This window comes from Manis javanica, chromosome 2, assembly GCF_040802235.1.
Source record: "Manis javanica isolate MJ-LG chromosome 2, MJ_LKY, whole genome shotgun sequence".
NCBI classification, from domain to species: Eukaryota; Metazoa; Chordata; class Mammalia; order Pholidota; family Manidae; genus Manis; species Manis javanica.
Window position 1 is genome coordinate 205,763,418 of NC_133157.1, and position 15,934 is coordinate 205,779,351.

At 50.8% G+C, this 15,934-nt stretch overlaps 1 protein-coding gene, 1 long non-coding RNA gene and 1 pseudogene across 4 annotated transcripts in view; 2 read left to right on the forward strand and 1 right to left on the reverse strand.

The window, feature by feature from the left end:
• FAM83A (family with sequence similarity 83 member A) overlaps positions 1-15,934 on the reverse strand; it is a 20,158-nt gene continuing 4,224 nt past the window's right edge. The window contains exons 2-5 of one of the 3 annotated variants that reach the window (XR_012128441.1): positions 10,526-10,693; positions 8,816-8,940; positions 462-2,634; positions 1-179 (exon numbers count right to left, since the gene is read on the reverse strand). Coding sequence is in view for 2 of the 3 variants with exons in the window: in XM_017656640.3 (XP_017512129.3) it covers positions 2,106-2,634; positions 8,816-8,940; positions 10,526-10,693 (822 nt within the window). In the remaining variant the exon portion in view is untranslated. Of the gene's footprint in view, positions 2,635-8,133; positions 8,171-8,815; positions 8,941-10,525; positions 10,694-15,934 lie in introns of all 3 variants that reach the window. The other 2 variants (XM_073230068.1, XM_017656640.3) reach the window with 2 other exon arrangements.
• LOC140848013 (uncharacterized) overlaps positions 3,811-15,934 on the forward strand; it is a 25,649-nt gene continuing 13,525 nt past the window's right edge. The window contains exon 1 of the long non-coding RNA XR_012128445.1: positions 3,811-3,892. This is a non-coding gene — a long non-coding RNA (uncharacterized lncRNA). The remainder of the gene's footprint in view (positions 3,893-15,934) is intronic.
• Positions 7,076-7,285, forward strand: LOC118970001 (U2 spliceosomal RNA; annotated as a pseudogene).

Sequence of the window (15,934 nt, forward strand, 5' to 3'; positions counted from 1 at the left end):
TCAGTGGCTTATACAACAAAGGTTTATTTCTCGCTCACATTACTTATCCACTTGGGTTCGGTGGGGTGGCAGTGGGAGGTCTGCTCACCAGTCTTGTAGGACCCTGGGCCGGCAGAGGCACTCCACCTGGAGATGTGCTCCCACGCGGCCAGCAGCGCCCAGGCTCCCAGAGCTCCTGCCTGAAGGGGCCGCGACACTTCTGTCATATCCCACTAGTCAAAGCGAACCACCCCAACTTCCCAGCTTATAGGCCTTTCACGTGACACGGGGCCCTGTGGGGACCAGCAGTGTTTGTGGACCCTAAGGTGACTGCAGAGGGGAGGCTGGCTGGCTGAGAGCGACAGGGAGCAGGAGGGCTTGTTTGGGCTGCCAGGCCCGCGCTCTGCACCCTGAGTGGGCCGGATGCAGGCAGAGGCAGGGCAGGCCTGTGGAGTGAGTCCCTGGTACCCAACCAGCCTTGCCTTCCTGAAGCTTTCTCGGCAGACTGTGAAGTCCCATTTAGGACGCTCTGCAGAGCCTGGTCCTTCTAAGCTCATCATGGTGGTCAGTCAGAGAACAGCAGCATCAGGACTGGGGGTTAAAAACTTTCAGGAACCAAAGGGCTTTTGTTCTTGGACTTTCAGGAACTAAGGAGGAAAAAGTGAAGTGAGGACAGGAATACAATTTAAAAGAAAACAGAAGCAAAAATGCCTCTGCCTTTGTCATGCATATTGGACAGACACAAACAGGGACAGGCTGACGGGAGGGGGACAGTCTGCAGAGTGGGACTTGGACCGCCACATGTCAGGATTCAGAGAGCAGCAGTCGCGGGGCTCTGCCCTCTCAGCTGTCCCTGGCCAAGGCAAAGCTTCTGGGCTGGGAGTGGGCCACAGCAAGACGTTTGCTGAGGTGAGCTGGCTGGGAAGGGCATGGAAATGGGGAGGTGCGTAGGGGCTCTGCGCCTGCTTTGCCTGCTTTGCTCTCCAGCCGGGACAGCAGGGATCACACCCTCCCCGTAGCTGTACCACCACTGTTCTTTAGGTCGCAGGTTAACTGTCCCTTCTCTGGGAAGTGTTGCCCAACCTCCCCAAGCTGGGCTGGCTGGCCCTCCTCTGTGCCCCCTAAGCATCTCATATTCTTCTGTATACACAGCTAGCTCTGCCCTAAGGATTTAGCAGCACCCCGGGAACAGAGAAGGTACGCTGTGAATCTGAGAATCATTGATGGGGCCTGTGAGTGCTCAGCCCTGTGCTTCAGAAGGCCGACAAAGTCAGACGGAGGCACCAGGGCCTGCCGGGTCAATGCCGAACCTTCCCTGGCTGCTCTGGCTGGCCTGGGCTCTGCGGCAGGGCCATTCCCAGATCCTGACAACTGAAGCCCCTGCGACTCAGCCCAGACTCCAGGGACCTCCAGGCCACCCCAAGGCTCTTGGGAGCAAACACCCGTGCTGCTTAACTCCCTTGTCCAGTTCCATCCCCTAATGTCCCAGCTTGCCCATCCCTGGTGCTTCAGTTTCAACCAGTCCCAACAAGGTTCAGTGCCAGGTTCTGGGGCCTCATCCTGAATTCATGAGGCTCAAGGATACCCTAGTATCACACCTTTCCCACCTCTCCCAGAAACATCCAGAATGTTCCCATATCTTCTCCTAAATCTTTCTCTCCTGAATCTATGGGGAGTAGACCATTCCTGGGCACTGGGAAACAGGAGTATCTTGATGGCACCCACCCCTGCCTCTCAGTGCCTCGGTTTACCCATACATAAAAGTTGGGCTGCATCTGCCCCTTACAGCGATTCAGACAATGTTAATATTAAAGTGCTGGCTGCTCTTTGGAAAAAAGGAGCCCTATTTTCATTATTTTGTCCTCTAGCTCTCTGCCTTCCACCTCTCTGGAACCTTTTGGAATGTGCTACATAGGCCACACTAGAGAGGATCTTGGGACTAGTAGGGGCCAGCAAGTAAACGGTCGCAGGCCTGGGAACAGTCACACATAGGCAGTGATGTCTGTCCAAGTGCCTTTAGTTCAGCAGGTGCAAAGCTGATAGTCACTGAGGTGGGGTTCTTGAGCCAGAAAACCCAGGAATGGCCAGCCCTGGCCCTGGGGAGGGTAGCTGGTGGAAGAGACCCTTCAGAAATAAGGAGAGGCCTGTAGAAAGGGCCTCCAGATGTGGGCTGCCCTGGGCACCAGGCCAAGCTGCTCGAGCTGCAGCCGCGTGGGCCTGTAGGCATTGAGAATGCTGTAGAGAGCAGGTGAGCCATCATGAGGCCTCGGGGAGAAGTGGGCCTGTGGGGTCGGGGCCCCCAGAGGACCACAGTGGGGCTGGAACCTGGTGGGTGGAGGTGGGTTTGGGGCCAGGGGGCTGCCGGGCCCTGAGGATGCGGACAGACTCTGGTTCTGTGGGTTGCTGCTTGGTGACGGGCTGCTGAAGGGGTTAGAATCTGTGCTGCCACTAGCGGAGCAGCTGCTGCCACTGAGGCAGGGGGCGCTGGGGCCAGCTCCGGGCTGGAGGGGTGCGACCAGCCTGGGTGACTTGAGGCCCATCACAGGTTTGGAGGAGGCATAGAGGTGGCGGAACTCCTCGTCGAACAGCTCCACCGCTTGGCCTGTGAACTTGGAGAGGATGTTCCGGTGGACATGTCCACAGAGCCAGGTGAAGCTGGAGGGGGAAAGAAGAGAAAGTAAGGGGTGGAATGGGGGGCCTCCGTGACCTTCCAGGGGAGCATGGCCGGTGGCAGGGCTAGTAGGGAGGGTTAGCATGTGCCCACCACTCCTCTGTGCAGCTCATTTCGTCCCAGTATTCCCCTTTCACAGGTGACAAAACTGAAGCTCAGAGATAAGCAAATGTGTGCAGGTGAACAATTCAGATGCCAGAGTGAATCCCTGGCCTCAGGTCAGTGTTCCGTCCTGGTGCTCTGAGGATCAAGTGAAGGTTCCGGTGGCCAGGATTCTCACCTGGCCCTGGTCGGCTGGCTCACTGCACACATGTGGGCGATACATTGTTATTGACTCTATATAAAGAGCTCCACCCAGTGCTCTGGGCAACAGGGTGCACAGCTGCAGGAGAGCAGAGACTGGAGTGGTGGCAGCTCTGAGGACAGAGACTGAGTCGGCTACTGGGGCAGAGAGGCCCAGAGGCAGAGCCCGGCTTGCTGCATGCAGACTCTGAGTGGACGGGACTCTAGTGACTGACCTGCCACCTTGGGAATAAAGTTGGGTATAAACCCTTTTACCCCAAGAACATTCCATTGTCATTCCTTGGTCTCACTGAATCCATAGTGAACTTGCCTGGGGCTGAAACCCATCGGCAAGACATGCTCCGATTATGGCCCCTTAGAACATCCTTATGGAGGCACAAAGGGGCTGAGTGCCAGCTGAGCACCAGTGTCCCAACTCTAAGCTGATGAGCCACCCAGCCACTGGGGCCTCAGCGACTCCACCGGTGAAGTGCGGGAACACCTGCCTCCTGTAACCGGCTAGGGTTCTGGGGAAGGCAGCTGACAAAAGGAGGCTGCTCCTTGGAAGGCAGGGGCTGTGTCTGCATGAAAATCTAAAGGGTGCAGGCCCATTTTCAGACCAGAGACCCCAAAGAGGTGTGAGGGGATGGAGAATCCTCTGCTCTTTGGGAGACAGACAAGAGAATACAGGGCGAGCCTGCAGGAAGGGAAATAAGGTTGCATAAATGCAGTTTGCCCAGCATCCATGGAGGACACCCTCAAGCAGAGGCCTTGGCTCTCCTTCTATTTACAGGTTTAAATGAAAATAAAATGCTTAAGGCATTCATTATTTTTTTTTATGATTTCCTGATTTAACCAAATTTCTTTCTTTCTCTGATAGGAAAATCCCTTTTCACTACCATCACCACCAACCCTTGAAAATGCCTAGCAGCAGCACAGAAGACCCACCAGGAGCATCAGGTTAGAGATTCCTAGGTCCCTAACGGTGGGGAAAATGGATGTTCCTATGGCCAGGATCCTCATCTGATCCTAAGCTACTTGATGATGTAATTGGCCTCCTGCTAGGCTGCTGCCCCCACACCCTAGGCAATGAGCTGTTACTGAGCCACTATATAAAGAGTTCTGCTCGGTGCTCTGGGTGGAGGCAGAGACGGAGGAGGATTACAGACCTGCAGACGGCTGGAGGCAGACATGATTCTAGTGTTTGACCTACTGCCAGTGAGAATAAAGCTGGGTATATAAACCCTTTTACCCCAAGGACATTCCTTTTTCATTTCTCTATCTCACCAAATCCACAGTGAACTTGCCTGGGGCTGAAACCCTCAGGCAAGACACTAATAACGTGATCCCAGGCATGAGGAGGAATGGGGGCAGGATGGTCAGAGGGCAGGGTCAATGTGGGCACAGAAACAACCCCCACCAAGGGTCTGCTTCCAGAACCCAGTCAGCCCACTTTGCTCCCAAAGGCCTGGCCCAGTCTGCCGAGTCCCTGTTGGGAGGCGGGCAGGGCCCAGGCAAGCCTGTGACATTCCTGGGAAGAACAATGAGGCTTTGCTTAAGCTTCACCTCCTGCCCAGGAGCCACCCCACAACCCTAGAGAGGTGAACAGGTGATGCTGAGCCCAGGGCCAGCCAGGTAACAGGGAAGGCACAGGCACAGGGCCAGTGGGCTCTTGGTTACTCTGAGAAATCACTCACTCTGTGTTGTTTGGGGTTAGGCTAGATTAGTCTAAGCAGCTGCATGTTCAACAAAACAGGTACAAAAAGGCCCTGACAACTTTTCAGGCCCCTGTGACTACTCTGTCCCTGCCCAGTGGCCCCTGTGTGCCCCCATGCATGGTGTAGGGGCTCCCTTCCTGTACACCCTACTCTGTTCATCCTGTGCTCTAGCTTTTACGTTTCTTTTTATCACCGCCCACGGTAAGGCATACATTTTATTTTTATTGTTTTTTGGCCCTTAAGTACATAGAGTTGACTGAAGCATAATCTTTGGCTCTAGACCCACTCTCATCATTGGTCTATTCATGGCCCATTTAAGGTAAAGTAGCTGTTTACTTCATTATTTTAAATAATGTAATAAGCATTAGGAGTCCATCAACTAAAGTTAAAAGCCAGACAATAACCAGCATCTAACCATATAGTTCCTCCTGGCAACCTATTTTCCAGGTTCCTCAAAATAGAGGAAATCATCACCCCGAATCCTGTTTCATAGTTCCCATACTTCCTTTTTCTCTAATTAAAAAAGGTTATATATTCTGGAAAATAAGTCATTTTCCTCTAGTTGTTTTTAACATATATGTAATCTTTTGGGGAATTTTTTTCACTTGATGTTATATTGCTAAGATTTATTCATGTTATCTCTCATTGTTGCACCTCATTTTTGACTGTTGTATAGTATTCCACTGGTGGCTATATCATGATTTATCATTCCATTCTCCTATTGATAGGCATCTCAGTTGCTTCAGTGGTTTTTCTTCTATGACAGTGCTGCTATGAGGGTTGTTATACCTTGTTCTCCTGTTCTGTGGGCCAGTTTCTCTTGGAAATATACTTCAGAGTGGAATTGCTGGGTTATAAACTAGATGTATATTCAGCTTTAGGAAAATGTTTAACTCTCTCCAAAAGTCAGTATACTGACTTACAATCCCATCAGTAATGTAGAAAAGATCCTGTAAATCCAACATGTGGTATTGTCCATCTTATTTTTTTGTTGAAAGGTATAAAATGGTAATTCTCTCTAGCCCTGATTTGCGCTTTGCTGATCACTAATGATGCTGAACGTCTTGTTGTGCATCTTCACATGTGTCCCTCCTTGCTGAAAAGACTGCTCAGGTCCCTCATCCACTCTTCCATTGTGTTGTTTTGCTCTTGGGACTCATAGGAATTCTTTGTAACTCTTGCACTAATCTTGTCAAGGCATCATCTGCCTGCTTCCAGTTTGAAATCTGACTTTTCACTTTCTTTAAAATGTCTTTCAGTGAACCAAAGCTCCTAACTGTAATGGAGTGGGATTTAGCAATCTTTTATATTTATAGTCAATACTTTCTTATATTGCATTTAACACAGAGGCATATCTGTGCTAAGACACCTAATCTTTATCCTAAGGTCTAAAAGATAGTCATCTCTATTTTTTACTAAGAGTTTTAAGGTTTGTGTTTCACATTTAAGTCCTTTTAATCTATTGGGAGGTGATTTTTTTATATATATGTATAAAGTAGAACTGATTTTCCAGATGGATAATTTTTTCTTCAGTTTCTCCTTTCCCCACTGCTCTGACATGCCCTGTCATGTGTGGGTCCGTGTCCAGGCTTCCTGCTCTGTTCTGTTTGTTAGTTTGTCCCTCCCAGTGCCACATTGCCTTGATTACTACAGTGCCCTGGCAAGTCCTGATCCTCTGGTAAGGCAAGTCCTCCCTGTCTGTTCTTCAGATTTACCTTGGCTATTCTGGGAGAAATACATTTTGCATTGTGACCTACTGACATGTACAAATATACACATAACCACACAACAATTTCTAGAGCAAACCTTACCTCAGTTTGCTATAATTATTTTTTTCTATCCTATTTCATAAAAAAAAATTCTGGACATATTCTCTAAATTGATTTCTTACCTTTCTAATGCATGGTAATGCACAGTTTGAGAAACTTTGTTCCTCTAGCCACACTGGATGGCCATGACCTAACATGGACTTCCATTCATTTATTCATTTAACAAATATTTATGGTCATGTGTAATGTTCAGGCACTTTATGAACTGTACTTCATGTCAGGAATGCAATATAGAAGAAAACAGACCCAGTCCAGGCTGTGACATCATGTTGTTATAACCTTGGCTAAACAAGTCCACAAGGAAGTTCTCTGGGGAATGACCTGGAAGCTGCCACTTGCAAGATAAGAAATGAGCAGGATAAAGACAGCAGGAATAAACAACCTGCTCAGCAGAAGGAATAAAGAGCAAGTGCAAAGGCCCTGAGGCATGAAAGAGAGCTTGACCTACTGCCAGTGACCTGGGGAGAAGGTCAGCGGCTGCAGCCCAATGGAGGGGGAGGAAGAATCCTGCTGAGACAGAGGCCATGGTTAGAATGTGGATTTTTTTTCTAGGAGCAGGGACAAGCATGGGAGGATTTTAAGAATGGAGGTGATTTATCGCTTCTCGGCCTTTTGGCTGAGATCAAGTGTAGTATCTGTTCTTATCAGTTTAATATCTGATACGTCCTCTGTCCGAGGACAATATATTAAATGGATTTTTGGAGTAGGGAGACGGAATAGGAGCTTGCTCCGTCCACTCCAAAAAAAAAAAAAAAAAAAAAAAAAAAGAATGGAGGTGATTTGATCTGGTTTGTGTTTAAAAATCTTTCTGTTCCTGGAAGAGAAAGCCCAGAGGTAGTAGAGTGGATCAGGGCAGGAGGGGATTCAAGTGCCAGTCAGGTGGTTGGTTAGATGGTGCTGAGTGAGGCCCCAGGATCAGAAACAGGGGCGCTCCGTTTGCATGGGTGCCCCGAGTGAGGCAAAAGCCTGAGGCAAGAAGCCGTGGACAGAAACACCCGTGGGCTCAGTGACCCCGGATGATAGAAGTGTCCCCTCAGGGCCGCCTTGGGTCAGAGCCCCCCTGGCCTTCAGGTTATGAAACAAGAGCTCCTCCCGGTGGCTGCACAGCACTGCATTTGGCTTCACTGCAGCCTGCGAGGTCGGGGATCACAAGCCCCCACACAGCTGAGAAAAGCAAGGCTCAGGTGAGGTGGAGAGAGGCCAGGGAGTGGCAAAGGGGAACCTGAGTCCTGCCTGGCACCCTCCCTGACCCTGTGCCTCCCTGGGTTTGTTTTTCCTTAGTTCTATCATTCCTGCTGTCTGCATGGTTTCCTTTTTAATTCATCTGGCTGTTGTTTATCTTCCTGACTTATTGCTTATCTCTCCAGGAGAGGCCCCCCAGCCCTGAAGTATGATTGGTATGTATTTAGTAGGTCCCTACACAGCTGATGAATGAAGGAACAGAGAGGTGCAGTAACTTGCCTGAGGTCACCCAGCCAGGAAGCTGCAAAGCTGGGAACTGAATCTAGGTCATCTGACTTCTAGGCCAGGCTGCTGCCACTTCTAGTCACTAGCACCAGCCATAGGTTCTGTTGAATTTAACATGCTTCAGACAGGGAGAAGGGGCTGGGAAGTTGGTGTTGGGGACCACAGACAATGAAGCTTGTCATCTTACCTAAGATATGGTGACAGCTCAGCAAGTCCTGGCAATCCTAAAGTGAGAAGAAGGCTCTCTTGGTGCCCCCCAGGCTTCTCAGGGACCACACGTCTCTCCCACAGACCAATGAGCATTGCCCAGGCCTGCTCTGCATGGCCACTTCTCAAGACCGACATCTTCCAGCCCTCACCCTTTCAAATCTTGCCTATCCCATGTCCCCTTCTCTTGGGACCTTGCCAGGGTACTGGCTGGCTAACAGCAACCATTTGCTGAACACCTACTGTGTACCAGGAGCTATGCCACAGGTTTTGCAAACTTTATCCATTGACCCTTACTATAACCTGTGAGCAAAGGTATTGATCCCACTTTACAGATGAGGAAAGTGATGCTAAAAAGAATTGAATTGCACACTTTCAATGGGTGAACTATCTGGAATGTGAAATTAATCTCAAGAAATTCATTATATGAAAATAATAAAACAGTTTGAAAATAAACTAGGACACACACACACACATACACACACACCCCCAAAACAAACTGCATGGCTTTATAACCATGCCTGAGAGAGCTGAGGAGGGAAAAAGAGAATTCTATGTCCTATGGCAATTGAAGGGAAACTGAGGCACTTGGCTGGGGGCTGGTGTGCACCAGCTCAGCTGTGGCCTTCTGGAACCTTGACCAAAGGGGAAGCTCAGCTCACCTGTACGATCCAGACAGGACATATCTCCAGTCCGAGATGATGAACTTCTCCTGGATCTGGCCGGCAAACTTCCTGCCTGATTTGGCACAGTACACCTCTCCTTCCACGCTCCGGACAGAAATGTTCTATTGGAAGGCAAGCCACAGTGTCACTCACTAATTATGTATTTATAGACATACATTTGCCTAGGAAAGAATCGGAAAGGATGCTCACTGAGACATAAACAGGTTAGCCCTAGTCGGTGGAATTAGAGGACATTTTTCATTTTTAACTTGGCTGAATTTTCTGAATTTTCTTCATTGTCCTGACATTATTTGAGTAATGGGGAAAAAGAAAAGAAGAGATGGTAGAATTTAAACAAGGAAAATAGAAGAAAGATGAGATCTGATATCCACAGAGCCTCCCGTCCAGGCTCCCATGGGCCTCGGAGGACCAGTCTCGCCTTGTAAGTGGCTTTAGTAATGTGAGAGTCCCTGACCCCAAGCTGAACAGCGGGAAGGCCCAGTGCAGCCAGAGGGGATGGCTTTGTGAGGACCTTAGTGGACCCTCGATTGTCCTAAGCAAAGGTCTGTCTACAAGCCAAATTGTGGCCCTGTTTGTCCCTTTTTTCCCAGCAGCACCTGCTGCTCCAGCCCTCAAGCTGGAGCTCTTAGAAGGCAGGAGAAATGAAAGGCAGGGGATGTGTGGGATGGGAGAGGCTGGCAGAGTGCTGCTGGGTCCCAGAGAATGCCCGCTGGTGGCCGGGTGGGCTTCGCAAAGGGGTGCCCGGTGCCTCCAGCAGCTCCTCCCCACCTCTCCGTAAGCTCTGCAAGATGGCTGTGGAGGCCACATCCCATCAGCCTTTGGGAGGTAGAGGACGGTCAGGTGTGGCCGGGGTGGGCCATGGAGGCATGGCCTGCACTAACTCTCTGGACCTGTTCTGATGGCCTCATGCCGAGGGGGTGTGGTCCTGGTAACAAAGAGCAGACCCAGTAATCAGAAGACCTGAGGCCTGTGGCACCAGGAGGTGCCTGAACTCAGCTGCACCCTATCATTGTGGAGGGAAGGGAAGAAGGAAGGGAGGAGGACAGGGTCTCCTGGAGGCCCGCCCACCTGAGCTACAAGGAGTCACTCATCAGCCCTTTGCTGTGCCTGCTCATGAAAGCTGTGTGTGGTTTTACACCTGATCTGGAATTAGCTGCCCCAGATTTGACCTGACTAAATGAACCCTTATCTCAGGTTTCTTCTGGCCAGAAGGAAGCAGGGAGTTGGGTTAAGTCCAAGAGGACCAGCCTCATGCTGGGGAGTCCTAAGCGCACCTCAGAGAGGTCCTGGATGTTGCCCCGCCCTGTGACGTGTGTCCCCTGGGTCTCCTCAGCTGAGAGGAGAGGAGGTGAATGCGGCAGAGACTGCTGGCCACGGGCCGCTTTCCGCTTCCCAGCCCCGAGCACCTATGTGAGGCCCAAGGGCCAGGAGGGGGGTGATGAAACTCTCTTCCAGGTCAAGTCCTGAACCCCGCTGTGCCATCCTCCTGCCATCTCTCTCGCCACCACTGCTGTCTTGGAGACCACGTATTCCTTGTAATGCCATGACACAGCAAGGGAGGCCGTCTGCCCCACAGTGGACTTTGCGCAAGAAATCAACCTATATTATGTTAAGCCTTTGACAGGAGGGCACCTGTCACCCTATCCTAATACAAAGTACCGTCTGGGCTCTCTGTGGGGCCCCTACCTTGAGGTGGCTGTCAGAGATCTGCACTTTGTCACACATCTCCTGGAAGAGCTTCACACCTCCCTGGTCCAGGAGCACACAGACGAACACCCGGCGCTTGCTGGCTGCCTCCAGAATGTCACAGAAGATCTCCACATCCGTGAACACGTCCATCAGGATGGCCAGGACCTGGGCCAGGGCAGGGGGGTTGAGTACCAGAAGTGTCAGGGCCACATGCTAGCTGGTTTCGGCCAAACTTCCTAGGTCCCAGGAGGCCTGGGAGAGCTGTTTGCCTGGCCGCACTCTGGAGGACCGAGGATGGGGGACCCCAGGGAAAAGCATTGCCGCGGGGGCCCTGCCATCCAGCCCAACCACGGATCCTCTGGCCTCTCCACCGTCCGTCGAAGGGGACAGTGCAGAGGAGGAAGGGGAGAAAAGCAGAAGGAGGAGGAGAGCAGAGCGGGGAAGAGAAATGAGGGGAGGTGGCCAAGCAGGTGAAGGGAGGGAGAGACCAATCATCATGGATTCTCAGCCATTTGGACCTCGAAGGCACTCCATGATCATTGGTTTTCAAATACTGTAAAGCAGTGGAATCCTTCTCTCACACAAAATCCCTGTGGAGACCCTACATATAAACTAGACCAGGCTGGGCTGCCCACCGGGATGGGGAATGGGGGCCTGGCAGCCCACAGTTACTGTATCCTCTATCATAACAGAAACTTGGGGAGTGTGGAGCCCTAGAAATCCAGCAAAGGAGAGAGACACCATGTTCCTACTTGCCAAACATCCACTCCTCCTTCTGCCAACGGCACCCCAGTCTCCCTCTAAGGAATCCCCTCTCCTGCACAGTCCGGGAGGCCTAGCCTGGGCCTGGGGAGGGCACATCACAAGGCCAGCCCCCTGAGAGTGCGTCATCCCCCGCTGTCCACAGAGATTGGCCGGTGGTGGTCATGCCGTCTAACTTATTCCAGTGAGACTCGGTCCCTGCTTCTGCTGGGATTCTGCCTCTTTTAACTGGCATTGCTTAATTGGTAGATTATGAACTATAGCTGCTACCAGCCCTCATGCCACCATGTGGGGACAGCCTGCCTGAAAACGCAGCCAGCCCCCAAGAAAGCAGCGGGTGGAGAGAGATGACCAGCAGGAGCATTTGAACATCTGGTTCCAGTCATGCCCGAAGCCGATCCTACTGTGCACTTTTCCACTATGGATGTCAACGCACAGTCTTCTTCTGAACCCTGTTTGAGTTTGCTTTCTGTGATACTGTGATTCATGATAAGAAATATATATGTGGCCTTTGTCCTTGTTTCTGGCACCAAACTCCTAAAAACCTTGAAATTTCATAAGTGATGAGACCTGAGGGCAACGAAGATCTGGGCCCTCTCCCCACACCTTGCCTTACGCATCTCTTCCATCTGGCTGTTCCTAAATTATACCTTTTGTGATAAACTGGTAATCTAATAAGTAAAATATTTCTCCGAGTTTGTGAGGCACTCTAGCAAATTAATTGGACCCAAGGAGGGGGTTGTTGGAATCTCCAATCTGAAGCTGGTGGGTCAGAAGCACAGGTGACAGGCTGGGCCTGTGGTTGGTAGGAGCTGAACTGTAGACATTCCAGCTAGCATCCTAGAATTGTTCGATGGTGTGGGAAAAACTCCCACGTAGTGGAACTGGAGCAGGATTAGACTTTTGTCAGCCAATCAAGAGTCTTAAATTGTGGTATACTGACAAGTGGACTATTAAGCAGCTGTTAAAATGATAATCATAATGGTTACATAGACACGGTGAAAGGTTCAAGTAAAACTAGCTATGAATACCTGCTCAACAAATGTGTATTAACAATGAGCAAATTAAGTAAAAAAAGGAAGAGAGAGCACAAAATGAGAGTATGGCCACTGTGATTGTTATTGAGGAAAGCAGTATTCAGACAGATAAGTCCAAGGCCAAAACTAATGGTTATGTTTGGATGGGGTGATTTTCTTTCTTCAACATTATCTGTAATAATAATGTTCCACCATGTTTCTAATAATTACAGGATTTTTTTTTGACCACCAACAATAGGGAAACAGCAAGGATAAGCAAAGCATCATGGAGACAGGCAAAGGAGAGGGCTGGTACCACTTGGAGCTGACTTTCTGCTCAGTTGATGTGGGTGTCTGGACACCCTACTGAGAAATTGCTCACGCTAGGCTAGAAGTCAGAAAAGATGTTCTAATAGTGAAGCCTCTGATGTTCTAGAACCAAGGGGTCCTGTTATCACATGATTAAGTGTTTGTACACATTTAAGCTTATGGCACCAAAAACACGGAGGCCCCTGTGCTGAAGGATAAACACCTCCTTGTTTCTTGGAAGTATTGACAAAGGAGACAATTCCCCCCTGGAGGTCAGCAAATCCTTCCAGTTGTTCCAGGGAGTCCTGTTTCCCTGAGACAGAGCTGGTGAACAGTGGCTGACTGAATGGAGAAGGGGCAGGTTTGCAAATAATCCCATGTCCTGATCTAAAGGATCTTGGAAATGCAAGCTCACAACGTCTAGGTGCATCTGTTTGCCTCCTGCAAGGATTGTCTCCCAGCTGGATTGATTCAAGGCCAGTGACTTCTTCAGTCCCCTGCATAATGAGCTACCTTACATGGTATAGGGTGCTGAATGATGACCTCCCAAAAGACATTTCCATGTGCTAACCGGAACCTATAGATGTAACCTCATTTGGAAAAAGGGTCTTTGCAGATAAGATTAAGACCCTCAAGATGAGATCATCCTGGATTATCCACGGGGCCTAAAGCCACCGACAAGTGTCTCATAAAAGACACCCAGAGGAGAGACAGGGAGGAGAGAAGAGGTCCATGTGGAGATGAAGGTGGAGACCAGAGCTACGCAGCCGTAGAAATGCCAGGAGCCACCAGAGCTGGGAGGGCAAGGAAGGATTCTCCCCTAGTGACTACAGAGGGACTATGGCCCAGCTGACATCTTAATTTTGGACGTCTGGCCACCAGAACTGTGAGATAATTAATTTCCATTGTTTTAAGATGTCAAATATATGGTAATTTGTTACAGGAGTCCTGGGAAACTGATACAGAAGGATAACACATAATCCAGAGGAAAAGGGATCTACTGGGCATTAGGAACATCTGGCTCCAGCCCCTGTGCTACTGGAGAGCAGCTGAGTGCCTCAGGACAAGTCACTTACCCTCTGGGCCTCGGTTTCTTTACCTATAAAACATTGCACAATAATAGAGCGTTAGCTGTCATGCAAGGTGGGTCTAACCATAAGCCCAGAAAATGTAAATGAAGCCATGCACAAAAGTTAATGTTGTTTCTCTTGTGTGCAGTTAAAATATGTCTGGTTTTTATATGCATTATTCATGAGCAGGTGGGGATAATACTAGAATAACACCATGCAAGAATGTTGCTTTAATCTGGGTTATGAAGAGAATTACAATTAGTGCCCATACCTCTATGGGCAAAAAAAGGAAACACAGTAGGGTTCTTGTTAAGGCCAATCGAACGGACTGGCCCAGTCGGGTGGGGTTGGTGGAGAAGGAGAAGGAAGCAGGTTCATGACATCTTGCTGAAGAAGGAGGCTGGTCTGGAAGCACAGCCTGGCAGGCTGGCTCTGCGAATCTGGAGCTTCAGTGAGCCAGAGGGGCTCAGCCCGGGGGGTGGGGGGTGCTGGTCTGCTGGGCATCCCACATTCAGGTACCGTCTTCCTACAGGGACCTCAAATTCTGGGTGAGAATCTCTCACTACCTGCCAGGCAATGTGAGTTCTCATGGGCTGGAAATCCTGCTGTTTCAGGAAATGGGATGGGGGTCCTGGTGGGGCTCCTGACCACGTGGGGGACAGCTGTTGGGGCCACTTAGCACCCAACCCCCACTCTGTGCTTCTATTTCTACTCCTCTTTGTATTCTTCTCTGTGCTGAGGCTCCTTTTGTGCTCTTGCTTCTGACAGATGAGTAATAACAGTGGCGACTCTTTGCTGAGCACCTACTCTCAGGGTATGTTCATCTCCTGTAACCCTTACAACACGTCACGCTGGCTTCCCACATGGGAAGTTAAGCAACTTTCCAAAGACAGATGGCTAGAATGCAGGGGAGATGGCCCAGACACCAACCCAGAACCACTCCTCAGTCATTCTACGTCATGCCTGAGGGCTCTGATGCCCGTCTGTCTGTCTGTGTCTGTTTACAGCAGATGCAACCTGAGGGGCCAAGAGCCCCCCCACTTGTGAGTTAGGGATGGGCCAGGCAAGGAGAGCCAAGCCCGGGGAGGTTTGGGGGACCCCAGAGTAGGGTTCAAAGAGAGTGTGGACACAAAAGGAAGGGGGCCCAGGTGGGGCCGCCCCCAGCAGCCCTCCCCTGAACACAGAGGGAAGGGGCCAATAGCCCTTGAAAAGTCAGCTGCTGGGACCACCAGGAGGGACCACCCCCCAAGTCATGTTTGTGTCGGGGTCGCTTCTGGCTGCCCTGCTGCCTCCTGGTGTCCCCTCCCCCATGGCCCCATCCGGAGCAGTGGCGGGGTACCGCTGCTGAGCCCGCAGGGACCCTCAGAGGGAGGCGCCAGGAGGCGGGGAGTGACTGCTCTCAGGAACTCCTGTGGGACGGCAGACAGGGCTCTCAGGTCCCAGGAGGATGGTGGGGGCATGCACACCCCTGCTGGCCCCTGGGGGCTGCTGCACCCCGTGGGACCTGGGTGGGACCCGGACTCCCGCACTGGGTGGAGCTGTTGGGAGGCCCACATGCTTAGGGGGCTCTCCTGCTCTCCCAGGTCTGGCCTCTCCCTCAGAGGCCCTTGTCAGACGGATGACCAGCAGCCTCAGCCTGGGGCCCCTGGGGGCCCTGGGAAGGAGCATCTGCTCATCAGCCTCCAGGGCACTGAGCAACTTCTGCTCTGGGTCTCGTGCTCTGCTCCCCAGCGCCCTGTCCCCCTATCCCCTGGCAACCTCCCTCAGTCAGGCTGGCAATGATTCAGTGAGCCACGGGGTGGGAGGGTGGGGAGCCGCTCCCAGGGCAGGGGCTCGGCCGGGAAAGTTGGTCCTCACACCTGGGGATAGGGACCTTCTTCAGGACTTTCAGGCTACCCTTCACTCCCTCCTCCACAGGCCCCCACTCTACCCATCCCACCCCAGCCTCCCAGAGAGCTGATTGGATTTTTCTTTCTGTAGTGTATCTGTGGCACTTGTGGAGAAAAAGAGGGGAGGGCGCATGTGTATACAGTAAGCAGAGGAGGCTTGCCTGCGAAAGGTCTCCAACTGTTTGGTCTCAGGACTCCTTTACACTCTGAAAAATTATCAAGGGTTCCAAAGAGCTGTGGTTTACATGCCTTATAAGTCTTGATATTTGTCATATTAGAAAGGAAAATTGAGAAAATTTAAAAATGCTTATTTGTTTTCTTAAAATTAATGTAATGCGAAATGATAGTAAACATTGCCTA